We start from the raw sequence: 26,172 nt of genomic DNA, 5'->3' as shown, positions 1-26,172 counted from the left end.
ATTACCGTAAGAAATAAAGAATCTTAATTAATAGATAGGTGATACCGTATAATGTCACGATGGCATAATAACACTGCTACCACTCAGTGTCTTACGTAGAATATTCATGACAACAAAATAAAGTACCTCAGTTACCTACAACTTATGACTTATGGTTGTGATAAGTGCTGGTAACTGCCATAGTCACTTGTTTGATGTAAATAAATATCGTCTACAATGATTCAGTCAGCCTAGCCTTTTCTTCCAACACTTTTAACATCAACATCTTACTTACTCTGCCATCAGTTTTGTGCTAGCAAGGAGGCCCCTCACTTCAACTCCAGTCAAGACACATCATGTTTCGCAACCCACACCTAAAATGTTTTAATTATCAGCAAATTGTAACTGACATAATATTTAATACATGCCAATAATAGACGAGAGAAAGTTTGAACTTATGTGGTTTATTAACAAAATGAAAATAGGTGGAAATAAATAACATAATATATTTTCATGTCGTATTAATTTGTACATTATGTATTTTCTTCTTACATGTAAATTATTTTTCTACAAAAGGCAATAACGCACATAAAATACCAATTGAGTTAATAAACAAGTAGAACACTGTCGTTATACTACCAATAAACACTATATCTATATTATATTTTTTATGAAAATATATTATTTTAGTTTATGTTTTACAGTAATATTTAGCACCATTGGCAAAACATTATGTAAACTACAACAAGTAAGAAACAGTGTACATTATAAGAAAATTAATAACAATATGTTGACAACACTTTAAAACTATTAACAATTTAGTCAAAACAGAAGTGTATAAGTCTTATCAATCCATAATGTTGATTATCTCTCAGAGGGTTTTATGGGAATTCCCAATATGTATCTAATGTCACAGAGTATAACGTAAGTCACCCCTCACAAACATAATCTCTCTTTATATAAACAAAATCAGAAGGCAAGAATATTTTACAACGATAGCCAAAATAGTTACTCATACATATAGACGATGTATGATCTGTATTTTTGTGTCAGTGTTGCCACTACAGATAATATACACAGTTAATACTACTTTTATCCTATACTTTATCCTGTACTAGTTCCATAGCCAGTCACAATAGTATGTTTGTAACACAACCATTAAAGTTTAGCTTAATCAAAGACGTAGACAGCCACCATCTGAATATAGTCCGATATCTATAAAGAAAGGACATTTCTTACGACTTGGTAGTATAACAACAGGCATATTGTTTGGCAATTTTTACATACAAATTATCAATAAAACTAATTGTAACTTCCAGTGCGAATATTCGATACAATTGTTGATTTAAATTTTATAATTGACTAATAATATATGTACAAACTATAGTATTATTACGATATTATATACGAGAAAATATGAGCTGAGTTTGTAAAGTGAATCACAGTTTAAGTAAATGGTGTTTAACCTGAAGGCCGTCAATGTAGGCGTAATAACATTAAGGCCATAATTTGACATAATATTTAGAATCGTTAATACAATAACAGGCATTTATTAGTAGTTATGATTATGACAAGTAATCAATATCAGTAATATCAAAATATTTTAAACTTAAGTACAATTACGGTGCTAAAATTGGATAGAGGTAACAATTTGTCGGAAGTAGTGCGATCGCTGGAGAAACTATAAAAGTATATATACAATATACAGAAACATCAGCTGTGAGAACCCGAAATAGTTATGAAATATTAATTGCGCGAAGATACATGCACTTCACTATTAACATACTAAACGATTAAAAATATATATATAAAAATACGCTACGACGTATCGCTAGGCTCGAGTTTGGATAAGACACCGATCATACAAAACAATAAAAAATTTAATGTCAATGTTTAGAGTTTTACAAAATTATCGTGCTACAGGAATGAGAGTACGCCCGACGTCAACAAAGAGTCGCACAACACTTGGCACCTTCTGAGTATTTACGCATCTAACGCTACCATCTATACTATACTTAAACGTACCGGCTTTCTTCCAGAAATAGACTACGATCTAGAGGAGGCACACACTTCAGGTCGACGAAAAGGATCTCGAAAAATATAGAAATAAATACAACCTTAGGCTAAGAATCGAACAGTCGCTACAGTCTAATGTCGTTGGTGGCGGCGGCCAGCAGCGACGGCGCGTGGCTGCGGCGCCACGCCGCCGCGTCCAGCGCCTCGGGCCCCGGCGCCGCGCCCGCCTCCGCGCCCGCGCCCGCCTCCTCCTCGCTGCGGCCGAAGGCGCGGCACTGCCCGTCCTCCTGCGGCCCGTACCGGTGCAGGCTCAGGAACTTGAGGTTGGCCACCACGGACGAGTTCATCGGCCGCGACGGGATGTTGACGGTGGTCGCCGAGCGCTCGATGCGTTTGGTGCGGCCCTCGGGCGGCGCGAGCTCGAGCGACTGGCCGCGCCCGTACAGACGCGACTGACCGAAGCGGGGCGTGAGGCGCCCGATGAGATTGTCCTCCTTGCGAGTGCAGCGAGCCGTCGCCGCCTCTTCCGGCGGTTTCGATTTCCTCTTCAGAAAAAACGGCGTGAGGCGCTCGGCCAGCGGTCGCGACGTCGTCGCTCCGGCGTCGTGTACGTTCGACGTCGAACTGGACGTTTTCAGAGGCCGCGTCGCACTCGTCTGACTCTTGATGGGATTCGATTTACGCTGGGCGCAGACTCGAGAGAACGGTCCGCAGTCTCGCCTATCGTCCCCCGGCTTCGGCGCTTCGACACTCGGAGCGGAGGTTTCCGCGGGAGTAGGCGGTTCGTCCTCGCAGACCTTCAGCACACAGTAAGCGTCTCTCTGGAGCTCGTCGAGCAGACTATCGTCAGTAGAAATCGTGTCCATCTTGCACGGCGGTTCAGGTCGTTCCGGCGGGTCCGGTGGCCCCGGGAGCGGGGCGTCCGCGTCCGCCGGGCGCGGCGGGGGTCGGGCACGCGCCGCGTTACCGCGCGGCGGTACGGCGGGCGGCGTCTCGTCATCCTCGTCGCGCGCGTGGCTCATGAAGTCCGTCATGAGCTCGTACTCCTTGCAGCGGTACACGAGCTCTGCATCGGGCTCGAGCCGCGCACGTCGCTCGGGCGCGCGGGGCTCCACGTGCACGTACTCGCTGGCGGGCGGCGCGCCGGGCGGGCAGGCGCCGGGCGGACAGGCGCCGCGCGCGGGCGACAGGCGGGCGGGCTTGGGCGGGCGCGCCGGGCGGCCCGCTGACGCGTCGCTGTCCTCGCTGGGCTCGTGCTTGATGCACGACATGGTGAGGTAGCCGCTGCCGGTGGACTTGGTGGACTTGCCGGAAGAGCGCTCGTCCGCGTGTCGCGCGAGTTTAAGCGATTCGGTGCTGGAGCCGATGTCGAGCGACGCCTGGAGCGGAAGAGTCTTGCCGTCGAGGTCGACCGTGGGCGACGTGTCGCCGCGCCACGGTCTCCACAGAAAGGAGCCGGAGTCGACGCTGCCGGCGGCACCCGCCAAGTGCAGGTAGTTGTCGTCGCCTATGGGCGCTTGTTTGCTGCCATATTTGGTCTCTCGCGCGAGCGAACGTCGGTATATTCGGTGCCGGTGTTCGAGGTCGAACATAGTCTCCTGCAGCTCCCGGAGCGTAGCCGCTTCCGCTTCGCGTTCTTCTACGCTCGCACCTTCTATAAACGACACATTCATCAGTTAATATCTCGACGAGGCGTAAAGGCGAGTGAGCGGTCGCTCGAGCTCGTACATAAAGCGTGCAGTACCTTGCGGGCGGTGCAGGCGGTCGTCGAGGCGCGGCGCATGCGCCACGAGCAGCGCGTGCAGGCGCTGCAGGTCGCGCGGCGGGTCCAGGCGCAGCGCCAGCGCGGCGGGCGGGTGCGTGGCGCTCGTGGCGCTGTCGCAGCGCGCCTCCGGCCCGCCGCACCCTTCCGCCTCCGGTTCCGTTCGACCGCAACTGTAAGATCGGAGGCTATTAATTAATTCCGAGCGATAGCAACCGCGTCCACGTCGGTGGCGGCTATAGCTCCGAGCCGTACTCACCAGGTCCACTCGGTGTCGCAGTAGTACCCGCGGTGTGGCGGCGCGGGCGAGTGTCTGCACAGAGCTGTCAGAAGCCGCACCCACTCGGCTCGCTCCACGCAGTTGCTCGCTTGCACGAACAGCACACGCTCGCGGTGAACTACATAGAAACGACGGTTATGTATTAGAAATAAAGTAAAATAGCAATACGTGACAACGACGTCTATTTCTTATGTACAGCGACATGAATCAACTTAGAGTACCTATCTGGAAGATGTTGTTGGCTCCGAGCGGCGCGCCGGCGGGAGGGCAGTCCACGGCGGCCACGGCCAGCACGCCCGACAGCGCCAGGCGGTGGGCCGGGGTCTTGGCGCCGCAGCGGGACCACGTTAGCTCGCCGCTGTACCGATACCACAAGATCACATATAATTATCAAACTGCGATAAAATTTATGACTTCCATAAAACGATCTGTAAAGCCGATGGCATCAGAATTCGGCAACAAAAACATGTGTAGAAAATAACCTGGTGAGTCGGAAGTGTCTCCTCTTAGCATACGCCTGAGCGGCGCGAGTCCAGCGCCGGCGCGGCGAGCCAGCGCCCGCACGAACTCCCTCCGAACGTTTGATCATCGTTCTACAACATACATTATTGGCTTATTATCTTATATACTCACTCTAAAAACTTACAACAATAACATTGTGTAGTACATACCCAGATCTAGTCCCAGAATGCATTAACAAATATAAAATATTTGTGAGACAAGTGGAAAGATATAAACACATAAAAAGAAATCAAGAAATGTAATGCAATAAACAAAAGGGTTAAGACAAGAATAATACCAGCCAATCATTTTATATCCCCCGCAATTTGGTCAGGTGAATTAGTTAATAAAGTAAATGAGTAAGAAGCTATTGGTTGGCTAATAATAAAGAGAACTGACCCTTCTTTCAGCAGCACGGGGGTCTCTTGCACGTTATTGTTCTGAGTGTCCGTACTCGTGGAAATTATTTCTAGGAACTGCTTGATTGCTTGCACCTGTAATTAAGTATACATATTAAAACAAAACTAGTATAGAGCGAGTTATTTTGACTGGATAACGGATAAATATAAGTGGACTAAGACACCAACAACAGTTACCGGACACAATGAATTATCACTTTCAATACTTTTGGTAAAGTTATAAGTACACACGTGTGAGTTAATTGGAAAGTAAATTGTACGTACATGTCTTGGCGTGCAGAAGCTGCGGTACAGTTCAGCCATGTACTCCTCCTTGCACACCTGCTGCGCCGACCGGCTGCTCACCAAGTTGCCCAGCGACTGGATCGTCTTCGAGATCAGTGTCAACGTCCTGTTCGTTTGGGGGTCCTGAAAATTATTTTATATATATTTTCAAACACCGTACTCCATTAAGACCTCCTTCCTTTTTAAACAATACGAAAGTTCTTATTTTTACTAATAGAGTTTGTTTCGTAGAAACTCATAAGTTAGACGAAACGCCTGCTCTAAGTAACACTGCCTAAACCCAAACCTCTTTCGTAATATGTACATAGGAGAGAACAAAACCAAAAGTAAGCTCAATATTAATTTGACTACTGTTTATTGAAGTACTTACAATCTGCTCAGTAGTGAGATCAAAGAGCCTGGGCCCGAGGATAGCGGGCGCGAAGAACCTCAGGAAGATGAAGCCAGATACGACGGAGTAGCGGACCTCGGCGTTGCGCGGGAAGTGCCGCGCGGCGCACTGGCGCAGCGCGTCAAACAGACGACACATGGCCGCCGGACACATTGCGTACGATGACGTTATCGCAGCGAACACCTGCCGGTACACATCATACAATTATTTAACTCGCTTGCTCGTCTACTACTCATCAACATCATGAGTCATGCTGAAATATCCAGTCGTCTGAAAAAAAAAATACGGAGGGGCAAACAGGTTACATGGTTATGGTTTTTTAAGTGATAATTAAGAAGTAATAAGCGCTTGCTCGAATTAAATTATATCATAATTTTCCTATTGCATTTGTTTATTCTGAGAGTGAGGGTGGTCAGATAGTTAATAGTAGCGTACCCTTTCGACGTAGTCTTTGAGGTTGGCGAGGTTGGAGGTGATGGCGGCGCTGGGCTTGACCCTGGCGGGGTCGATCTCGCAGGGCCGGCGCTCGGCCAGCACGGCCGCCAGCGTGGGCCGCAGCACGGCGCGCAGGTACGACGCGCCGCTCAGCCGCATGGCCTCGTCCATCATCTTCGACACCAGCGTGTTGCCGCGGAATATCGTCGTCGCGTCGCTGCAATGTCACATGTACGCTTTATTGTACGGACCTACGACTAACTAATTATACGCCGCGTAAACTGGGTAACTAAAAAGTAATTTGTTTGATATTTCCATTAGTAAGTAATTTCAGTTGTGTCAGCGAGCATTATATGACCTACCGACGAGGCTACAAAAACTCAAGGTTAGCTTTTCGGAGGTTTTAAAAGAAAATTCATAGGAGAGTAGTAAATTAAATACTTACGTGAGTGCCGATATCTCAGCATCCGCGAGTTCCTTGACGATGGGTACGATGAGATCATGATGAGTGAACAGCCTCACGAGGGGCTGCGCCGCGTCTGTCTTGCTCGACACTATCTCCCCAAGTATGTATACTGCTGATGCTGTTATTGGCTGGAAATAATTAATATAGGATACACTATTCAAAGTTGACGCAACATTTTTTTCACAAAGATAAAAGCCATAGTGCAGCATCTAGTGATTGGATATTTATGGATAGTTCATCCGCTTTGAAACTTACCTTCTGATGTACACTCCTCAAGAACAACTCCTCTAATCTTCGGTAGTGCTGTATCGGGAAGACGTGATCGACAGTGTACTGCAGCAGAAGCCTCAGGGAGCCGAGAGTGGCGCTGCCGGCGGCCGACAGCCGCGTGCCCGGCGGCGTCGCCCCGCGAGACAGCGCGCCGCCCGCACGTGATGTCAGAAAGAACCTGCAAACCAAGGAAATTCAACATTTCGTATGACTCAATTAAGTCAAGTTTTATTAGGTGAGCACCAGTTGTTTACAATACCAATGTTGGTAATTCTACGAACAAAGTATTATACTGCTACACTTTCATGACTAAACCGCTGAACCGATTATAATGATATGGAGAATATCGTTAGTAGAAGAACCGGGATCAAAAATTATATTTCTTTTTTCAATTAACCTAGACATTGGGGATGAAACTTTGCAAGCGAATGAAACCGCGCACGTCACCTAATTGTCCAATACATAAACAATATTATAGCGTGTATCAATCAATCACTAAACACTGCGGTTTACCATCACCTTACTGTGCAATTCTCGTGAAGCCACAAAAAAGAAACTGCTATTAGTCATCGTATTTTACTATTATGTTTAACAGTTCTTAGTATTTGTTTTGTAAGTAACCGCTATGACTAATAAAACTACTCAAAATCTTGTTAGTGGCCTGCTTGGATCGCATTCTTCTTTACAAAATTATTGTTGTGACTTATTTACAATATTTTATTTAGGGGGAAACACGTAAATATGCAGTGATATATGTGCTTATTGTACCATGGACTCAGGAGGTAATATATAGTTAGTTTGATGTATTACCATGCACGTAGAGGCGTCGGCGATGGTTGCCGTAGCTGTAGCCTCACTTCTCCCAGGAAAATAGGCGTCGCCCCGTCGTGCCACACAGACACTCTAGCTTCACACGCAACCCCCGCCTGAATCAAACAAATAATCAATATTTAATATCAGAATATTAATGAGTCTTTGCAGCAAATACTTCAACCAACTTACCGATTGTGAGCCATCTTTATCCTTTGGGTCTGCGTCCATAACGAGATCAAAACAAAAAATTTCATCAAATTGTGGATTAACAGTCTTCTTTTTAGGTTTCGTGCGTTTTTCAACTCTTCGCCCGTTCGAATACAATAACGTGACGAGAGCAAACGGGTCACACTGTCCGTTTTTTGTGGTGAGTTCTGAGCATTCCAGCACTCTGAGGCGTAAGGTGTCGTGACCTACGCGCGCTGCGCAATGCCTCTCGGGGTCTGACCAGTAGTCAGCGGCGGTGGGGGTGGGCGACGCGTCCGACTCGGGCATCGCGTGCATCGGGGGCTTCGTCCGCGCCGCCCATTGTGCTCGATCTTTCAGACTCTCCGAGCGCGACAACGACAGAGACGGCTCCGTCGCCACCGTGCTGAACAGTTTCTTACTCGTCGAGCTCGAGCAAGATCCAAATCTCATACTCTCTTTACAATATTCAGATAATCTAACTAAGTTATTTCCTTTAGTTTTCGTCGAACAGTTATCGGCGGACGGGTCCGGGTCGGGCGGCTTCGGCTCCATTCGTAGCCGTTTCCTGGAGTCTTCGAGTGTGAGTTCGATGTATGCCTTGCCCTGCACCTCTGAGTCTGCGTCCACCGGTCGCAGTGCGAACCAATGGTCTTTGTTATTATACCGATGGAGATCCTCTCGTTTGATGGCCACTTTACCGAGGACTTTATCTTGTTTGAGGTGTTTGTCACGATCGAACACGTATATGGACAAATATCGAAATCGTCTGGGTACTTCGAACTGGAACTCTTCGCCGAAGAATGGACTGCAACAAAGTACACAGTTGTAATAACTTGCTAACAGAATAATTTTGCCAACATTGTATTTGAATATGCAAGGATTGGTGTCGAATGTCAAATTTATCACAAGTCTATATAATATTATCGTGTATGAATATTACATCAAACGCTCGTTATCAGGTTTTCACCCGGCGCTGTAATTTATAGGCACCAGTCAGTTGTATCCGCGTGGGGTGACTGTCTCATAAGATCGACAATATTCCACCTACAGTGCGTTGAATAATATCGTATAATATATTCCGAGCAAAATAATTTGTAACATAATACAAATAATCTATAGTCAAAGCAGCCTCTGATGGAATGTTACCCTGCATCAAATTCGACGTGCTTCACTTCGCCAGGTATCAAGGAACTCAATTAGTGTCCAGCAGTAACAATAAATTGAACCAATTAATCGTATCGAGTCCGTGAAATCGGCCATTAAACTAAATGGAAAACAGTATACAGATACAAGGAAGCTGTTACTTATTTATTAGCTATTAGTTCTATTCTGTGAAAAGCTTTTTCCATTATTTTAACAATTAATAATTAACTTTGCCCTTTGAAATATCGAATAAAGCAATAATTTTGTAATATGAACTGATTGTTCTAATGTTCTATGGGGCCTTATATAAATGTGAAAATAGCTCTTTTACGCAAAACACATCTGATATAATTTTGTACACCCGTAATTTTTAACCTGGATTAGTACAAAATAAACTTTTTACTTAATATTACTAAATATTTTCGTAGACGAAACTTAACTACGAAATCAGATGAAATTTAATTCAAGATACAGCAAGAAGTTTCATCTAATGAGTCATCGAACCTTGTTGTATCCGACATACAGATATCTTATAGATCAACGAGATGAGGGAACAGAGGCTAAGGCAGGATGGACGGGGTACATGAATTATGTTAAAAATGTCTAACTACCATATCCTAATCACTCAGTACTAACATTAACCACCCGCACTCATCACCAAACTAATTACAAACCACTTTACCAAGAAGTAGCTTAAATTTGAGAGAAAGTAATCATGTACTCAAGTCTTGTATGTTTTGTACAGAAACTACCGAAAGCTAGAACTGTTACAATTATACATAATTTAAAATAATGCTCAGCTCGACCTAGAAACGATCTACTTAAGACGAATAATGACTTCTCTTTGGTCGCAGTCGCTACCAAAGACGATCTCTTTTTCCCTTAATTTTATAAAACAGACATTGATTTTTTTCTTTCTAGGTTAAGTACCATAAAAATTGCTTCTAACTAGTATGGATGAACATGAATTGTAGCTAGTAGTATTGGCTGTTAAGTGTACGAGTACACAAAGTCATGATGTAAGACGTTGCACGGCTGCGTACATGCGTGGGACTGCTTGATCAAAGGTGAAAGTTTCGTTCCCCATACATAGTCCATCTGACGGCATCTGAGGCACTGGCAGCCTCACTCAATGACAATGGACTCATTCAAATTCACGCCTAACAACAGCTGATATAATTTTATCCTCATATTAATTAATAAACAACAACAGTAGTTATTTTATGGCCATGTTCAATATATGTACATATTGTACATGTAAGACCTTATTGACAGCATCCAATCTTCCTGTTGGGCCTTGCGGTTTATAATTCAAGTTTGATTGTGTTAATGAAATTGTTTATTGTATTCCTATTTATATATTTTCCGCTTTTAACTTTGCTTGTCTTCGGAACATAAATGCTAATAAATTCCGATAGGCATTATTAAATACAGGTTGGTGTTTTAAACTACACCGCTTAGTAAAAAATAGATAGGGCTGAGTTAATCCTTATCTAATATTAGATTTGTGTAATACAAGATAAGTAAAAACAACGAATGTAGCGCGATTATTTACAGTCTATCGACTAGCGAGCGTTTGACGTTTTAAAAGTACTTGAATCAAAAAGGTTCTAGCAAAGACACTTGTGGCGCTGATCAGTGTTTTATGCAAAATTTGTCGATAGCCGATAGTGGTGAGAAAACATATCACTGTTTTATCAAATACAAACTATTGAAGGAAATGAGACTGTCTAAAATGAGTTACTTGACAACCCTAAATAGTAAACAATAACCGTACTATCTGGGCGCATTACGTGTAGCTATTTGTAAAACACGATAATAACTCAATAAAGGAGTTTATTGACTCGTTCGAGTGTGCCACGACGTAAGTACGAGGAGCCGCGGTGTGACTTGGTGAGTCGGCTGCCTCGCGCATCCGGCGCCGGCTTGGTATTTATAAACCGGAGGCGGAACCGCCACCAGCTGAGCGGGGGCGGCGCAAGCTCACTATTGCATACTTCACGCCTTCAATTTCAATACGCCGAATTCATTAAGCGTGACCACTTGTTCAATAACGCATTTACTATTAAACCGAATGTAAACCATTGTCCTCGTGTGTCGGATGTAGGATATGGTGCCGTTTACTGTACGAACCGGTTGTATTGTGGCATTTTTATTTGGTTGCCATCAACGATAAATAGGTCGATAGTGGATGCGTTTCAACTGAATTACAAACCACCTTTAAATGTAAGCGAATCAGTCGGATACACGACGTTGAGCACAAAATAGCGTACAGTTTAGGAAACCAGAGCAATGCACTTATGGCTGCCGTCGCTCCGACCGCGGAGCGCTGAGACGCAGGCGATGATCATTTTACGTGCCATGAGGTTCCGGGACCAATTTATCACTTAAAAGCTTCCGTTTGCTATAGAACTAGTGACGGCTTTTTATGGCGTTCTCTTCACGAAATCACTCCTGTAAATAATTTCGTTGCGGCCGGTTATAGATGTTGTTTTAGATTTTTTGTTAACGAAATAATTAAAATTAATTTTGATAAATAGATAAAGAATAACAAACCTGTAGATACTAGCTTATTAAAAGCAAAAGTTGAAATAGTGTTAGTTACAGATAAAATAATAAAATGTGTAGTTGAATGAGTACACAGCCGCAATACCACTATGAGACTAATATGTATATTATCAGCGGTACATAGTTAGTGAGGCACAGATAGTTTGGACAGAGGCACATAGTAAGTGCAGTGATAAGGTATCGCGAGACAAAGAACCCATTAAATTAACTCGACGAGTGACGTGACATTTCCTTCGATATCCGCCACTGTGTCCTCACCTCTTAGGTCACAAAATCATTATCGCTTCCGTTCATTAACAAGCAAAACAGACTATCAATTTAGATAAACATTTAAACGTACAACTATAATTTGTTCGTCTAATAAGGTATGATTACTTAAAAATATATTTGAAACGTGCGTGTGCTCATAGTGTACAAAATATTTGCAAGTAGACCAACGCGGATCTTAATTGTATTAGGACGTGAGCTTCCTGTTACCAATGAGGAGTACGCGTAAAATACGTTCCCACAACTAATCAGGGGGAGCGTAACAAGCAGAGGCGGTAATTAAATTCATTGGTGCGGTGCGGCTGTCTTTTATTCATTCTAAAAACTGAATGGCAAGGGGGTGAAGCGGAAGGGACGTTCCGCGCGGGCGCACGCGCACCGGAAACGCATCCGGGACGTGGCGCGCCGCAGCGCCGCCCTCCCTTACGGCACAATAGCGCCTCCCCCGAATTATATCCGACACTATACAAAGCCACCGCAGCGACGAATTAATTGTGACTAATGTTTAATTGATGACAAATCGTTGGGTATGCGAGTCAAGTGACAAAGCACCTGCCTTGTATAGAATACGTTTAAACATACCGTTTGATAATACATACGTTATTATTTCTACTTTCCGTTTCATAGCCGGCGACGCGGTAACGTTATGGTTAACGCTTCGATAGCTACCATATCCAATTTAAAACCGTGAAATATATATTTGCAAGACTCTCATCTTGGGTATAAATTGCTAACACGTATGAATAATATTTGCTGTTATTGTTGATAGCAACATCGCTAAACAAGATAAAGAACATGGATTATTATTCCTTAGTGACACATGGACGTGAAAGCGCCGGAAGTAATACATATTATATGCAAGAGATTAGGAGCGTACCGTGCGCCTGCGCACTTCGTGACGACACATTAATGCTTCGAAGAAAGTCACACGTAATACCTAGTGCATGCCGGGCATCGTATATGTACATTGTACACATATGCACTGTAATGGAATATTTAAACACCGGAAACCTGGCTAGATTCAAACGTTTACTTTATATTCCGGTGATTTACAAAATCCTGTCAGTATTTTCATTGATTACTTAGAAATTATTATCGGAATTCCATATCCCACAACATGTTCTGAGAAATTATTATGTTGTAGTGTAGTCTGTTAGTCGAGATAAGTATACATGTGACATGGTTAAATAAAGCATGCCACAATTTTTTTTTTCTTAAGGACGTATAATAAGGAACGTAAACATAAAATATTTATTTCACAGAGTACGAACTTCAGTGCTCTTGGTTCAATAATTCCAGGTATTAACGTACAAACAAAACATTTGTACGCCAGTAGTACAACGGTCTTAATTACCGCTAATTTAGCGTATCAGCCATTTAAAATACCCATTCATAAAGTAGTAAAACCTTGACCCATTTAATATGTTTGCTCTCCCTAAATGTTGGTAAATGGTTCCCAGCCGATAAGACCGGAAGCGGGGCCGGACACCGGACAAAGGATCCGTTATTATTATGTCAATTCTGGAGTACTTATAACGTGCCCATTTTGAACAGGCCGAGAAGGGCTTGACAGGAAACTTGAAAATAGTAACGACTAAGTCAAGGGCAAGTGACACCAATAAAAAAAGGTTGCCTGCTAGATAAACGATCGCTTAGTCATTATTGCAAAATGAGAATGTATTGCGAGCAATGCGGTAAATAATCTATAATTTTTATGGTCAAGATATGATTTTTTCATGCAGATCTCATTACAATAGCCGACTGAAGAAATTACTAGTACTTAATCAAAATTAGTCTATCAGATTATTCAGATTTTGTTGAAGAACAGGAAGGCAAATTTTAAATTTTCTTTCGAAAACCTAGCTCTACTTGGCTCCTGATCTTGGCACAGGTAATGTGAATATTATGAAGAAGAAGCTCTTGTTCACGACATAATTTACAATTACGCATGAGAAGTCATGTTTGCATTAAACTTACTTGAGTGTTCTCTCCATGGTGGATGTGCGAAATATCTCCTCCTGGTCGAGCGACAGCACACAGTAAATGTCTCGATGACATGCCGCCCCATGGCTGCGACCTGGCAAGTTTTTAGCTTCACCTGAAACAAATAAACATACAATTAATATTACGATTACAAAGTCATAGAGTCTTCTGCCTCACAGAGCTCTCCAAGGTCCATGAAAAAGAATTGGCATAAATCAGGACCGATAGACTTGATAAACAAAAATAAATTATGGGTGAAAAACAACACCAGTTGGTCAACAACATTAGTAAATATGCCACTATAGTTTCTCATTTACTAATTAAGATTAATTGGATTCCTAAGTATCACCCATTTCAATCAGGGACTGAACATCATTACTGCATACATATCACATAGAACTATACTTGTGCACTATAAATTAGCATAAAGATATTAGGGAGGTCGTGTCAGCTGTCCACAGAGTCTAACAAGGCGTCTCCAGTGACATGCGCTATCGCATCACCTTGCCTTTTCAGTTAACCATCGTCATCAGCTCATTTGAGTAACTACAATGACACCTTGTTATTGCTAACCTTATCTTTATATCATAAGATATGATCTGTTGCTCGTAACGTTTAAGCTTACTCAGTTTGAGATTGTCAGTTTCCCATAGTTTGCATGTACTTGTTTGCTTATTTCGTACTACTTGCGAAGTAAGACCTTGGAGGTTTTATTTTCATTGAGCGTCTTTTAGATATTCCGCAATAAGGTAGCACATTGGCTAAGATGCCTGATGAATGCCTAATACCTGTTGCAAAAGTAGGCCATACCAGACGTCCAATTATTGCAGACACCCAACACATTAAAAGTGGTTTCATTTTGGGACTAAAGACTGAAATAATGATACACTAAAAAGGAAAGACCATTGGTAGTTGCGCAACGCGTGCGACCTCGTCGGTTATCGCTATTTATGGAGAGACAAGGTGAGGCGACCATCGGCACCGACCCATAAGTAACCACTGCCACTGCCTGCAGACCAAACCTGTTTGACCTTTTTATGTTCAATTAAGCTCTAGATTTTATGCTGTTGTATTCTTACTCGCCTAACACTTCAATCATACTTGTTGTTTTTCTATTTACGTATATCGTCCACCAAGAAATACAAGTTATAGTGCAGCTACTCGTATCATAGTCATGGTATGAATAAGGTTAATTTACTTGATTGCAAACTAGGTGGCAAGAAATACATTCCCACTGTTTTCTTTCGTCGTGGAGACGTAGACAGTAACAATCAGACGCTATGAATGGTCCATTTGTAAAGAATATGACGAAATGGTTTTCTGTACATTATCTGTCATGAGAACCCATCGCAATTAGCTTAACTATGATCATTTATCAAAACGTTTTCGTCTAAAATACTATTAAGTAGGGAGATAGAAACAAATACAGGTATGTGCTTTTAATTTTTTTTAATAATGATAGCATAGTTATTTAATTTTTAAGCGTAAGTAATTGTGTTATGTACCTACATCAATGGCGAACCTAATATTTGTCACGAATTAAATACAACTTCAATGCTAATCCTCCTCCTCCACATAACTGCATCATAAATCATAATTATAATTTAAGCTAGTTATTCATTACATAGTAGGTATTATTCACATTCAGAAATATTGTTGAACCCGTACTACGTTAACTGTAGTTTATTATACACATATAATGTAGGATGCTATGCTAGCGTGTCCAAGAGACAAGTCATGCAAGTACATAATTCTCTTAACAAAGCTGACGTAATGTTTGTGAATGTTAATAATAGAATATAATGTTTTGAAAACAATTTCCTGGTTTAAGGAAACAAAACGTACCTATAGGAGTAATGGCCGTGACCGATACTGATACAAACCGGTGATAGACATTGCACTTATTATATTGAATGTCCGTTCACAACGATAACTCGCTGATAGTGGTGCAGATATTGATACGTCACTACTTTTATGCCTACTACTTTCACGTTTTTTATGTACTAAATTGCCCAATTAATCCGTGTGTACGTAATTGTTGTAAATTGATGCACGCCGCGATAGTTAGGGTCGTTAAACAAAGGAAAGACCTTCCTGCGACTCTCACAAATTCGTAATTGTAGTGCGGGAGAAACTCACAACAAACTGTACATAATTGCTGATGCAAAAACAACCGTCATCATCATCAACATGACAGTAACACACGCCATTAAACTGGATCGTGGGAGAGAAACGGGATCCTTTGAATAGCGCCATCAGCTACTGAGGAAACGAATACGCACCAGCTATTTAGCCACAGCCACAATAGCGATCATTAAGATGTTTCCACACGCTCGTATGCGTAGTGCAATTGTTTCGAAATCGAGAGTATTTTACCTCGGCTCTTGTCTGAACGCCTGGGAACCGTTCCACTGGCAAACCGATCGATTTCAATATAATACCTTTATATCTATTTTACCTTTGTACTTTATAATTTACCGGAAAATAGCAAGGTCGAAACTGCAAAACCTGAAGACACACGCGAACTATATCAAGCCACTAAAAACTTTGGAATAACGAAGACATTGTTTGAGAAATGTCTTTTTTGTAATGGTGTAGTAACTGTAAAGTATAAATATAAATAAGAAGAAACCCTAAACAATTGGAAGTGAAGTAAGTATAGCAATAAAAACCCAAGTAACAGGTCTTTTAACCTCTGTATAGACCTAGTTCTCATGATGATGTGATTTGACTTATTTCCAAAGAACTAGTAAGTAGCAAAATGATACGATTAAATACTGCGTAAACTATTACAGGTCGACAGTCTCGACGAGGGTGTACCGAAGCAGTTAATTTTAAAAAGCTTTTCATTATACATATTCTATTTTTCAAGAATCTCTTTTTGAAATCGACGTTTAAGATGTAACAATCAACCTAACAAAATAAATACATACCAAATGTAAAAAAATGTACCTATTACTAGTAGCTACTCTAGCATGTCACCGTACACATTTTTAAATCAACTTTAATAAATGACGTGGGTGGTAATCCTACGTTCGTAGTATAATATCCAGCAGTATTAGACGTTCACCCACATAGAGCATAATCGCTGCAAATCAGGTGGGTTGTGCTTGCGAACTTAACCACTTTTTAGCAAAAACGTCATTTAATTTCAACGAAAATAATATAACACGTGACCGGAAAAATATTTCTTTCCCTTACGCAAAAACAATGCCTGTTATGGAATTTGAATGTAAGAAAATGTACATTTTTTTCTGCGTGGAAATTTAAAAGTGAAAGACGATATCCTCATTGTTTTCATCATAAATGTGTATTATGTTAAATTTAATTACGTAGGCAGGTACTTTCACAAAGTGATTACTTGTGATATGTGTTCGTTATACACGTGACTATTGTAGTCGAGCAAGTGCATATTATCTGCTTATTGCACCTACTATCATACGCGAATAACTGTTATTTCATAACTAAACTTACTACCTAATATGTGTAAGTATTTACTTTGCCATAATAATAAAAATGTATAGGTATCGTGATAAAGAAAATCAATTAAACTGATAGCCACAGATAATGTACGAATAAAAATAATTTGCATAGCAAATGAAAAGAAATGAATTATTATACCTACTACGCAATATCATTCACTATCACTTGAACACGTAATCTTATCTATGATAATACGTATGTGATAGAGGACTGTTTGATTGAATGAAAATATGATATTGGCAAGTGGCGCGCCAAAGCACACGTGGTAACGTTCACGAAGACGAGCGATAACGGAGACGATAACCGAGCGCGTTTTTCATTAACGGATCGACGAGTTTCCATGAATGGGTACGCTGAATGGAAAACGCTTGGTTTGCCCCATTCATTGCACGGGCGCGACGGCGACGCCTCCGCCGTCGCTCGACCCGCAGTGGCGCAGTAGCGCTTTGTCAAGATAGCTATGTAACGAGGCGCGATGCCCGACGCCGTCAAGGCGCCCGTCGCGCCTTTACCGCCCGCACTAAAATGTTACCAGCTACTGATCTAGTAAGCATTTTGCTAATAAGTAATGATTATTCGCTAGGACAACACACTTAATGTCCAAATACAAAACGTAGCTATGTATTATTTCATTCATAAGACAATTCAGGTCTGTTCTAATAGTATCTGCTATCTGATCCATTTTTTTACATTATACGAAATATTACTATGTACTTGCTTCCTGTAAAATCTGGGTATATTTAGGTCAATATGTACGTACGCAGCTTGTCCGGTTACGTTCAACCTAGATTTGCATTTTACGATCGTAAATAGTATAAGTGCTCTGATCTGTTGAATTTACGTTAAAAGAAAACGGAAATGTTTGCTACTGTTGAATGAATTCTCATATTATTATATGTATATGCAGCGACACTGTTTTATTCCGTGCACATAAAAATCGTTCTGGTATTTGCAAGACAATATTAGTGGTTGTCTATATTTTCTTGCCAATCCCAATTAGACTGTGTATATAAAACAGTTATTATAGGAATACTAGTTATTAATGAAACTCATTATATCAAAAATAAGGTAACGAATTAATATTTTAAAGCAAAGTCGATGACGTTGGCATAGAAAACGGCCATTATTCGTTTTTGTTAATTGTCTATTGGTGCTACGGTGATAATTAAATTATATTTTATGCATAGCATAAGATATTTCCTTTACACAGAAGGTTTATAATTTACTAACCCCCGGCTTCTGAGGTACATTTAGCGGTAGTTTATCTATTCAATGGCGTTTAAACACGTATAAAAAAAAACCTTATTGAAACCGGGGGTAAGTCAATCCATGAGAAGTTGAACTTCGTCGTATTAGTAGCAAACATAAAGGTGCGATGTGTAGTTCGATATAGATTACTTGTAAATAAACATTACTTAAAAATGTGGTAAGTCGGTATATGTGACAGGCGGCTCCATGCAGAGAAGTACACTGCTAATCAGACACTTCTGTTTACTCAAGAAATAAGACACGATATATGTATGGTACATACTCGGGTACGTGCGTGACTCACATTCACATGTTAATGTAGCGTACAAAAACAAATTTTATATTACACACTGACGAGCTAAGACAACTTTAAGAGTGAAAACGATGCCCTATGTTCAAGAAGCCTCAAAAGGCACAGGTAACCAATTGTGAATCATACCACGCATAAAATAAATGATAGTATTCAATTAGTGGTTGCCCTTTCGGGATCGGCTAAGTGTTAGTATGAACAAAGGTGTTTGACGGTGTAGATAAGGTGCATTCGCGGCGGAAGTTACCTTATGTGAGGCGTAGGCCATAAGGTTGTCGCGTTCATTGGTTAAGCCGCCTAAGCGCAACCGTACAGTTAAAAAGCGAAGACGAAACACTCGCCCACTTAAAATACAAACAACAAGGTAGGTATGCATTATGAACTATACTAATTAAGTAATTATATTGCCTTTAGTGAACTGTTTGAAGGTGTCTAAACGATCCATAGGAAAATAATAATGCATGTAAGATAAATTAACTAATTCTGCATACCATTGAGGTCCGTTCTTTTTGTGATTCCTAAAATAAATGACTTCAAGTGCGATGAGTTTACAAATCTACGATAGAGTGCAACATATTATAGGCGAAAGCGTCACGGGTCGCGCCCCGGAAGACATACTGCACCCTTATCGAGGCAGACACACTTCGCGTTATCGTAGATTTATGCGTTTGCGCCGTCATACACACAAACCATCTTTATTATACCTCTATATTAATGTATGGAAAATATAGAAACATTATCTACCTATTAGTATTCTAAGTTAACAATGTACAGAGTGATAAAAGTTCAGTATCACCCTCCACCTGTGATAGGTATTCATGTTAGGGCATTAATCTTTGTGCTACTAGGAGTGCATTATGTATTACCTCTACAAATTAAATAATACAAGGTATGTATATAACTATTTTTTTAAATACTTGTATATACCTAATTAGTCTTAAAGAGTAAGTAAAGTCTCATAGCTTGTTTGACAACACTTAAATTGAGTTTAAGCTGTATTACAAATCCAAAGCTATATACACACTGGTTATTCTCAACTTATTTCGTGGAATAATGTACATATCTAGAAAAGAATTACAGGATTTTTGTGCCTTTATTTTGATGTTATTTCTATAAGAATGTTACTTAGAAGAAAAAATTCAAATTATATTAGGCATCTTTGTCAATTTATTTTTCTTCTAACAACTTACAGCCCAGGTCAAAAATATTTAACATAGATCTCTAATTAATCTGCGGAAGATCTGCTTAAAGTTTGTCTACAAATTCTGTACAAATTATGGCTGGTTAGTAATATGTATGTGCCCAATGATTTATTATGAGGAAACATAGTATATACATAAGTATATCATACTAGTTAAATAATTTTATTTATTTATTATTATCATAATACATATCTTTGTGGTGTACAGCAATAGGGATGGTAATAAATTATTGTTCAAATAACAACACTATATCAATTTAAGATTTTTAAAGACGCAACTACATACTTTATTGCTTTAACTTCATAGCATGAAGATAGTTTTGAAGTGAGGCTCACTCTAATAAAATTATTCATGAAAGCGCAGTGATATTATTAAATGCCCACCTAGCTCATTATTAACTGTTATATTTACTGACTTTATGTTCAATTTATACTGCTTAAACATCTTTTCCTAAGTTAATACCAGCTCATCAATTCACATTGATCAAGAAACTAGGATTGCAATATTCATTAATTGGTGATTTTAATCATTTAGTGCACAGATAGAAACAACAAGTTTTTGCTCATCAGCAATCTTTCCACACGGAATGAGTCGCCAGCAAAAATATATCACATATATTTGACTGAGTAAACTGCATGTAAGTAACCATTGAAGAGGGCTTTACATTATTATTTACATTTATTGTACATTTACATGAGATGTTAATGTAATAATGTTCATTACAAAATATTATAGAAGCATTAAATAGGTATATTGGCATATAAATAAACATTTTATTTGCAGATTATCAACTGAATAATTAATTATCTCTTAGAACAAAGCTTTGATGATAATAAAATAATAGGTATGTATGTATACCTTACACAATGAATTTCTTGTTACAAAAGAAAAATCATAATGAAATACTAAACTATGAATAACAAGAAGTATTTAATAAATGATAGTTGCAATTATGTGGTAACTTAATTGGCTAATTAATATTACTACATTTGACTCTTACAATTCTTAGATGTTATTTAGGTAGTTGGATAGGAACTTGTGACCATTGGTACCTAAAAATTGCCAAAGCATTTTTATACTATAACATTAAAATAAAGTGTTTATTAATTGAAGTTGAAATAAAAATAACAGTAACATAGCATTTTACATTGAAATCATTATCTGCATACTATAAAATATAAGCTATACTTATGTTCACTGCAATGAACATAAATGACACAATACCAACACATCACATAAATTGGAAAGTGCAAGTATCTTTGAAAAAGAAAGCCAACAAGTATTTCGAACAGCGATTCATAAACAAGCAGGTAATATAATGAATTAAATAATGAGAGTACAGTGCAATATCTAATCTACTATGAGATCTAGGCACGATATTCATTGTATTCACGGCAATTCAATTTCATTCATAAAGTGTGCGTGAACTGTCAAAACAGCTCAAAACGAAAACAAAGAACTAGTGCCATAAATATACGTGAAATAGATCACATCCGTCGGATCATCTGCACACGCACTCTACACAGCCACTTAATTTACTCCTGTAGTGATATTCATTCACATCTGGCTCAGAAAACCCAGAGTTCTTTGGTACCACCTGTTCACCACAATGACAACAATATTTGCTCCACAGCTCAACACACGGTAAAATATATGTATCCAATCGTTAAACTAATATAGAACTATAATTATGTTTATACATAAAAGAAATATCAAAAAACAATACGTACCGATCTTTATTTTCAATCTTTCTTCAACTCGCACTTTACGCGTATCGTCCGCCATGTTAAATCCATAACTGTTTATCTCTTTCATCCGCTGTTATCTCTTTCGGAACGAGCCCGTTCGGCCGGCTTGTCCCGCCACTTCCGGAGTGTCGTAATGGTCTACTTGAGCCTGTTTTCGAATTAGCTGGGTAATTGAAATCCATACACAAAGTTCACTCTAAGAATCCACATTTTCGACGATGTTTTGAGTATACATTTATTATACACAGTAAACCGAATGAATTCACGATCGCATTGCGCATGTGCTCAATACATACATGCACTCTTCTATCAATGAATGGATGCACTTATAGTCCAACTTCCATTAATATTTTCTTGTTTCTAATACAATTTCAATATTATGCACTCATTTCACATTTCGAATCATCGATCCTTTACAACACACAACACATGATCATGAAAATGTTTTGAAAACTTCATTTCTCAATGAATAAAAACTATGAATGGGCAATTACGTCACGTCAAGACGTTCAACGTTGCGCCTGCGCGGCCACGGATAAATTCGTTCCAACTTCGAACACAATCACTTTGTAGTTCGACTACCAACCAGTCCGTCACTCCTCATGAACGAAAGAAAGAGATGCAAGTATTCATAGACAACATTGTAGGATAGAAAATTTACACTCATTGATTTCAATGGCAACATTTAATAATTTATTTTACACATAAGCTTTTCTAAAAGCATTTGGTGCTAAACTAAATCTGTTCACTTTTAAATCGCATTAAATTTCAGCATCAACTGTGATAGGTAGAAATTTCAGTGATCCACCGAGCTGACTGCAGAAATTCAGCTCTTGTTATTTTTTAGTCTAGTATAACTACCACCTCATTTCTAGGAAAAAATAATCGTACAATATTATAACGTCAAATAAAGATTAATTGCAGAAAATACGAAAGTTTGAGAGCACACAGCTTGTTGAAACGCCTTAGTTGTCTATGATAAGTATAAAACATTATGAAGTTGGCAAGACTAGCATAACGTTGTCAGCTGTCAGCTGTCATGTGTCAAGACTGTCAAGTTATTTCTGACATCGATGATTGATGACGATTTTTAAAATCTCTCATTCTAAAGATATCCCAAATATATATTTTTTATAAAGGAAACTTATCAGATATAGTCAGTGTTGATTTTTTTAAAGACTAGAACCAGTCAAGAATTTGAAAATATGAACGATAACTATACTCACGCTGAAAACAACGTATTCTATACTGTAGAAAATATAATAGGTCCTCTGGAACAAAGTACTGAATATGAACGGTTACTAAATGATTTCAACTCTCAACTTACAGAGCACTGTACTTGTGAGGAAAGCTGTTCTTATGCTTTGTGTAAATGTCTTGATAAGTCAGGCAGCTACAATTTCAATTATAGTTCAAATTGGCACATTGAAACACTTGAACATAAATCAAATCTAAAAACAGATTCACCTCCTATTTTTGAATGCAATCAATATTGTCAGTGCACAAATGAATGTGGCAATCGAGTTGTTCAGAGAGGTCCAATAGAAGGTTTAGAAATAAAACAATGTAACAAAGGCTTAGGTCTATTCACAACAAATTTTATACCAAAAGGTACATTTGTATGTGAGTACGCTGGAGAAGTAATAACAAGATCTCAAGCGGCCACCAGGCATCAGAGTAATCTAATTAATAGTAAAATGAACTATATATTTTGTTTGAAAGAACATTGTGGTGAAAGTGTAGTGGAAACTTTTGTAGATCCGAGTCTTTTTGGTAATATAGGTAGATATATGAATCATAGCTGTGAACCAAACTGTTGTATTGTTCCTGTGAGGTGTGATACTCTTGTGCCTAAACTTGCAATATTTGCTAGAGTAGATATATTGCCTAATGAAGAACTGACTTTCCACTATGGTGATAGTGATGGTAGTGACTCAGTTGACTGTAGAATAAAGTGTTTATGTAAAACTAAGAACTGTAGTGGTTATATACCTTTTAATAAATATTGAATTTACATGTTTTGGTCTTATTTGTAACAAAATAGAAACCAGTGGTAAACTTGTCCCAGCAAGTATGTTAGTTAACTATTTCATATATTTGCTATCAATACCAGATAGTTTATTTTGTAGGAAAGGAATAAGTAACTTGTTTTTATCCATTTATTCATTGAATTATTAATGCAATAGTGTTGTTACTCAAAAAAATTTTTTTTCAGGATCAATGAAAAACTTATTTAAAGCTTTCTATTATACATAGAAAATCTAATTTCTAAATAAAAAAATAATGGTTTGGTTATAATGTTAAGTCAAGTTTGATGTTTTTTTAGTTACAACATTATTGTATTATTAGTGCATTATGTGTTTTAATGATTTTACCATTGCATCCAAGGGTGCAGAAAATTTGTTAGATTGATGGGCACAAAATCTTGCTCTGTGTAATGTCAGTAACTATAATCACTGAAATGTTAATAAGTTATACTTTTTAGTAGATAGTAGGCAGCTAAATAGATCAATATATAGTGAGGAATAATTAGTTAATTTTTGCCCATTATTTAGTTATTTTTTGCACATACACACACTTATAATAATATTCTCTTCTCAGATTGTTAGTTAAAAAGTTTTTTCTATTACTTCGATATAATTTCTATCTACTATTACTATTTTACTAACTGGTCGCTCAATATTAGCCTTAGTTATAAGTAAAATTATAGACAGAAAAATTATACATATTGAAGAAAATTAATGCTTTAAAAAAAAGACATGCTGTTTCTAAGCAATAGAAAAATATTACGCCTGGCGGAAAATATTAGCAACACTTGAGAATACGTAAAATTATTAAAACAGGCGTTATAAGATTTATTAAAGACGATGGTATTATCGCTGAACAAACTTCTGTTCAGAATGTAAAGCCTGTCCTAAGGGCCTCAAACCGCTCCTAATAGGATTTTTTTTTTCATGCGGTTCAACAATATCGGTATCTGTAGTCGACTGAGTAGCAACTAGGAGATTTTTGCAGGATGTTTTGGTTTAAGAATATTCTTCTTGCTTTTTGCGACTTAATTTGATTAAATTATCCTACGATAGAATGGGTTGTATATACTGGGAAGGCCATCTTTTCATTAATATCGTAAGATAAAGTGTCAAGCCCAGAAGACTATAAATTAAAAATACTATGTAAGTATTATAAAGTAAAGAAAACAAAATATGAAAGCTGAGTAGGTGTCAGACTACGGGATTCTTCTAAGAGGTATAAAGCGATTATCGCCGACAGAAGGTATCTGGGAATACCGGACTATTGATTATGTTATTAGCCATCGAACTGGCCCCGCCAGGCTGAACTGGCACAGCCGAAATTTTACATAGGTTTGTAAATAGTGCTTTCTCCCAACGCGTATTACCAAATATTAATAAATAGATCCACGGATAAAAAAAACGAACATGCATGAGATAAAAGTATGCACCGTACGTAAATTATGTACGTATGTAATGGTATTACAATACTACAATTATTTAATTCTACAAAATTCGGAAAGTAAGTAGTCCGTAGTCGTCTGGGATCTTATTCTAACTCAATTAGTAGGTGCCTATACATCGGTGACATACTTAATTTGTTTTTCAGACAAATGCATTAGAAAATGATTTTTTGTGGTGTATCTCCGAAGTTATGGGCCAAATAGGAGGGCCTTTTCAGGAGTAAGTGTAGGTACACGTTGAATGAAATAAATATTTTGAGCTGACAATAGGTGGCGGAGTAATCGATGAACATACATAAACCAAAAACAATCTCCTTCTTTTTTGAAGTCGGTAAAAACAATGAAGGCGGTTGCTAACAAAAGCTAAATAAGTAGGTAAGTAGTAAAGCAAAATAATATGTTGTGTAGGTACTTTACGTACGAGAGATAAAGACATAAAATACGTGGTAGTTCTTAAATAACAATTATAATATATTTATGGACACATTAACATGATAGTGTTTGGGATTCCGTGTAAGCATCAACAGCTATTTAGATATTTCTAAGAAGATATTATTGAATTAATACTTTGTATTGTAAGATTGTAGCGCATATTGTTTGTGTAAGATCGTGATGCTCATGTTTTTTTGTAGGACATGACGTATGTTGAGGTTTTCCTCCTTGTAAAATGTTAAGGGTCAAAAAATCGAAACAGGTTCAGGGAGTTAATGATGTTTTTTGTTTTAAAAGTAATAATGCAGTGCTATCCTAGAATATTGTGTTACGCGGCTTATTGTGTCAAAATTGTATGACTAGAATACGTTATCTAATTAAAATTTGTAAGTAAGATTTGAATTTAATGTTCTCAGTTTGTAAAAATAATATCATAAGGGCAAGATTCAAGATTCAGTGTAGTTAGTTCAGCCTTCAATATAAATTTCTACATTCATTAAATTTTATTAG

The 26,172-nt window shown here is 39.0% G+C and overlaps 2 protein-coding genes across 2 annotated transcripts; one reads left to right on the top strand and one right to left on the bottom strand.

Annotated features, from left to right (window-relative positions):
* Positions 1–423: 423 nt before the first annotated feature.
* RasGAP1 (Ras GTPase activating protein 1) lies at positions 424–22,355 on the bottom strand. Its single transcript, XM_076128198.1, has 15 exons — positions 21,741–22,355; positions 13,762–13,882; positions 7,807–8,611; positions 7,615–7,730; positions 6,790–6,982; positions 6,514–6,662; positions 6,069–6,285; positions 5,613–5,816; positions 5,222–5,365; positions 4,938–5,032; positions 4,520–4,630; positions 4,259–4,395; positions 4,017–4,155; positions 3,740–3,930; positions 424–3,649 (listed from the first exon to the last, which is right to left on the bottom strand). The coding sequence occupies exons 1-15, from the start codon at positions 21,823–21,825 to the stop codon at positions 2,121–2,123; spliced, it is 4,236 nt and encodes a 1,411-aa protein (XP_075984313.1). The 5' UTR covers positions 21,826–22,355; the 3' UTR covers positions 424–2,120.
* Positions 22,356–22,830: 475 nt separating this feature from the next.
* LOC142978316 (histone-lysine N-methyltransferase SETMAR) lies at positions 22,831–23,767 on the top strand. Its single transcript, XM_076122698.1, has one exon. The coding sequence runs from the start codon at positions 22,964–22,966 to the stop codon at positions 23,765–23,767; it is 804 nt and encodes a 267-aa protein (XP_075978813.1). The 5' UTR covers positions 22,831–22,963.
* The last annotated feature ends 2,405 nt before the right edge of the window (positions 23,768–26,172 follow it).

The sequence above is a fragment of the Anticarsia gemmatalis genome, chromosome 2 (assembly GCF_050436995.1).
Source record: "Anticarsia gemmatalis isolate Benzon Research Colony breed Stoneville strain chromosome 2, ilAntGemm2 primary, whole genome shotgun sequence".
NCBI lineage: Eukaryota > Metazoa > Arthropoda > Insecta > Lepidoptera > Erebidae > Anticarsia > Anticarsia gemmatalis.
The sequence above is the reverse complement of the archived record's forward strand: the minus strand, read 5'-3'. Positions and strand labels throughout refer to the sequence as shown.

Bases quoted from the DNA above. Each gene is read 5' to 3' on its own strand.
- RasGAP1 (XM_076128198.1), bottom strand. From the start codon at position 21,825: ATGAAAGAGATAAACAGTTATGGATTTAACATGGCGGACGATACGCGT. The intron at 5,817-6,068 runs GTACGCTACTAT...GTGTACCGGCAG, and splicing joins TCAAAGACTACGTCGAAAGG to GTGTTCGCTGCGATAACGTC. The intron at 4,156-4,258 runs GTACTCTAAGTT...GTTTCTATGTAG, and splicing joins CAACAACATCTTCCAGATAG to TTCACCGCGAGCGTGTGCTG.
- LOC142978316 (XM_076122698.1), top strand. From the start codon at position 22,964: ATGAACGATAACTATACTCACGCTGAAAACAACGTATTCTATACTGTA.